This window comes from Nicotiana tabacum, chromosome 15, assembly GCF_000715075.1.
Source record: "Nicotiana tabacum cultivar K326 chromosome 15, ASM71507v2, whole genome shotgun sequence".
NCBI classification, from domain to species: domain Eukaryota; kingdom Viridiplantae; phylum Streptophyta; class Magnoliopsida; order Solanales; family Solanaceae; genus Nicotiana; species Nicotiana tabacum.
The window spans coordinates 30,041,527-30,044,589 of NC_134094.1; the positions used below are offsets into that span (position 1 = coordinate 30,041,527).

The 3,063-nt window shown below is 31.8% G+C and overlaps 1 protein-coding gene across 1 annotated transcript; it reads right to left on the reverse strand.

Annotated features, from left to right (window-relative positions):
- Positions 1–556: 556 nt before the first annotated feature.
- On the reverse strand, positions 557–2,248 carry LOC107794802 (protein TIFY 5A). The gene is made up of 3 exons (XM_016617334.2): positions 1,950–2,248; positions 1,641–1,737; positions 557–889 (listed from the first exon to the last, which is right to left on the reverse strand). Exons 1-3 carry the CDS (start codon positions 2,036–2,038, stop codon positions 680–682), a joined length of 396 nt encoding a protein of 131 aa, XP_016472820.1. The 5' UTR covers positions 2,039–2,248; the 3' UTR covers positions 557–679.
- Positions 2,249–3,063: the final 815 nt, after the last annotated feature.

A 3,063-nucleotide genomic window follows, 5' to 3' on the forward strand; every position in this document is an offset into this window, starting at 1 on the left:
AATTTGGAAATAATTTTGCTTAAACTTATAATTCTATCCTTAAGAGAAGCTTTTATAACCACACAAATACTATGTGTGCCCCTTTTTGAATTGTTTAGAACCACAAATTCCAAAAATCTTTATTTTTTCTTAAACTCCGTGTCCAGTCAAACAAGTTCACGTCAATTGGAACGGATTGAGCATTATAATATAATATGCCTTTTTACTATAATTTTTGTTGTTGTATGATTTATCATCGCTCAATGTTTGTTTGTTAGTTCCGATTGATGTCTTGTTATTTTCGATCCCAATAGGTGTTGCCTATATGAACTTCATATTTACACGTCTATTTGTCCTTTTTCATTTCTTGGATCTGGTAAAAATATAATGGATATACTTTCTTGCACTCGTATGGAGATTTGGGGGTGAGAGGTAGAATGAAAGAGAAGAAGATGGAAGAAGTGGATAGCCATAGAAATATTTGACCAAGCTAAAATTCGCTAGCTTTGATATCATGGTAGATTTCAAACTCTACCTCTGGTTTGAGAGAGTTCTTCTAAGCTAAAAAGATAAGATATGAGAAAAAATTGTATTGATTTAAAACAGTAAAATTAAGTGATACACTAGTGTTATGCTTAGTAATCCACCTATCCAATTTTCTCCCCGCAAATTACAAAATATATGTACAAATGGAACTAAACTAGTGATGATAAGGAGAAGTTGCTTGAATTCTATTTTTTCTCTTCTGCAGAAACCTTTGTAGAGATCTCTTCATGGAAATATTAGTAGCTGGAGATTGTAAAAATGGTGACGAAGGCTCTGAAATTGGTGATGATGACTCTGAAATTGATGACCGAATTTTTGTTTTCTCCTCCATTTCTCTACTTGCGAGATATATTATTGCTTTAGCCTGCATTTGAATAAACGAAAACAAATAAATTACTAGGATTTATTAACAAACAACTCATTTGTTACAAAGAAATGTGCTGAATATCTCTTTTAATTTCCTCTAAGAATTGGGGTAAGACTACATAATATAAAGGAATACAGAAAAATGATAATAAATCCAATAAGTATGACAAAAATAACACTTAATTTCTTTGGATTTATGAAATAGTATTAATCTCTTATCTTAATTTTGAACAAACACGTTTAATGAAAGTATGATTCTTTTTACGGTCTCAATTTCTTTGGATCAAAATATAGAATTAGATCCTTTAGTATTTAATGAATAATAAAAACATAGTATAGTAGGAGTAGTATCTTTTTAAACCAAATACTTCCAGTTTTTTGTTAACTCTTGACCACCTACCCCTGCCCAAAGGGGGGGGAGTGGGCAGGACACCATCTCTTTCCTTTATTGGATTCGAATGATTTATGAGAATTTTCATGAAATTTCATTTCAGTATTCTTTAACAAATGAGACCACCTTCCATGAAAATAATACTTATAAAACGACAAAAATTGTACAAATATTACAATTCCAATTCAGCCGACACGGTAAGATGATTTCCTTCATTTAACAACACATGCAAAGTCATGATAGATTGACCAAAGGGTGCACAAAGGGTCCATACAATTAACTTCTTTCTACCCGGAAAAAATAGAAGAAGAAATATAAAGAAATTAAAAAGAGAAAAAATTGCAAATACAGTACATACCTGAAACTCAGTAGCATCAGAAACCACAAGTTTTCCATTGTAAAATATGGTTAGCTGTTGTTGCTTCTCTTCTGTGCTTTCTTTTTCCTCCCTATCCCTATATATAGAAGAAAAAAATGAAAGAAAAGCAAATATTCAATACATTATGCATATTGGAATTTACAAGGAGACAAGATTAGTAGTATCTCTATGCCTTTGTCTTGCTATTCAAGAAGGGAAAAGACTTAAAAACTTATAAAACCTCAAACATGAGAGAGAGAGAGAGAGAGAGAGAGAGAGAGAGAGAGAGAGAGAGAGAAAGAGACTTACATTGAGAAGTAGGGGGTAGTGCAATTCTTAGGAGAAAAGGAAAAAGAAGGAGGCATAAGCCTGAGCTCCAAGTTACAGTTTCTTCTCATCTTCTTTTAACTTCAGCCACAAACTCTACTGATCAAAGCTAGCTGCGAATGAATGGAGCTTTTCTTTTATGTATAGAGAGAGAGAGAGAGAGAGAGAGAGAGAGAGAGAGAGAGAGAGAGAGAGAGAGAGAGATGAGAAGAGGGAGATAAGGAATCAAGAAATATAGAGTATTAGTGAATAAAGATATTGAAGTTGGAAAAGTTGTGATATTACAGTAGAGAATTAATGAAGAAGAAAGGGAAATTTGAATGAATATATATACAAGTTGGTTTTCTTGGATAGTGGGAGTTTGGGGGGGGGGGGGGTCCATTAGGGTATTAGAAAAAGTAAAAGCAACGTTTTTAATACAGTTGATAAAAATAGACGTTTTGAACACGAAACGGACACTTCGTTAAAGAAGGTGTAAAGGGACATATGTCTAGAAAGATGGCGTTCCCCACAAACACAAATTAAACAGCTGCGCTATGCTAACTAAAGCACGTGATAAATGAAGATTTTCCTCGTTTTATTTTTGTTATTTCCGTCATTTTCAGTCCTATGCACCCGCCACTTGTGGCCTACAATTTCTATTTTGCGTCTTATTTATTAAGTAATAAGTAATGCGTATCATGTTCATGCACGTGTATCAGTCGGCTCACGAGCTTATTTATTTATAGGGCTCCTTTGGTTTAAGACTAGTTGTTGTATATATACTCTGAATTATAATGATTAATATTAAATGAGTTGTTATATGATGAATAATAATGCAAGAATTATTATGTGAAAATTTAATGTAAATTGGCCTTTTAGTTTTTAGTTATTGTTATATATAGTAAGTACTTTAATTGTCTCGGATTAAGAGAGTCAAATGAGTATTTTTGTCGTAAAATTTTTAATATGTCTTTTACATATTTTATATTATGTAATAATTATTGTGATTTATAGTACTTTTAAATAGTTTTTAAATATTTAAATTTTATTTAAAAAAAACTTAAAGATTCTATGTCCGAATTCACGGTTAAAGTTAACTTGTTTGACTCTCGAA

Bases quoted from the DNA above. Each gene is read 5' to 3' on its own strand.
- LOC107794802 (XM_016617334.2), bottom strand. From the start codon at position 2,038: ATGAGAAGAAACTGTAACTTGGAGCTCAGGCTTATGCCTCCTTCTTTT. The intron at 1,738-1,949 runs GTAAGTCTCTTT...TTCTATATATAG, and splicing joins ACTACCCCCTACTTCTCAAT to GGATAGGGAGGAAAAAGAAA. The intron at 890-1,640 runs GTATGTACTGTA...ATTCAAATGCAG, and splicing joins CTGATGCTACTGAGTTTCAG to GCTAAAGCAATAATATATCT.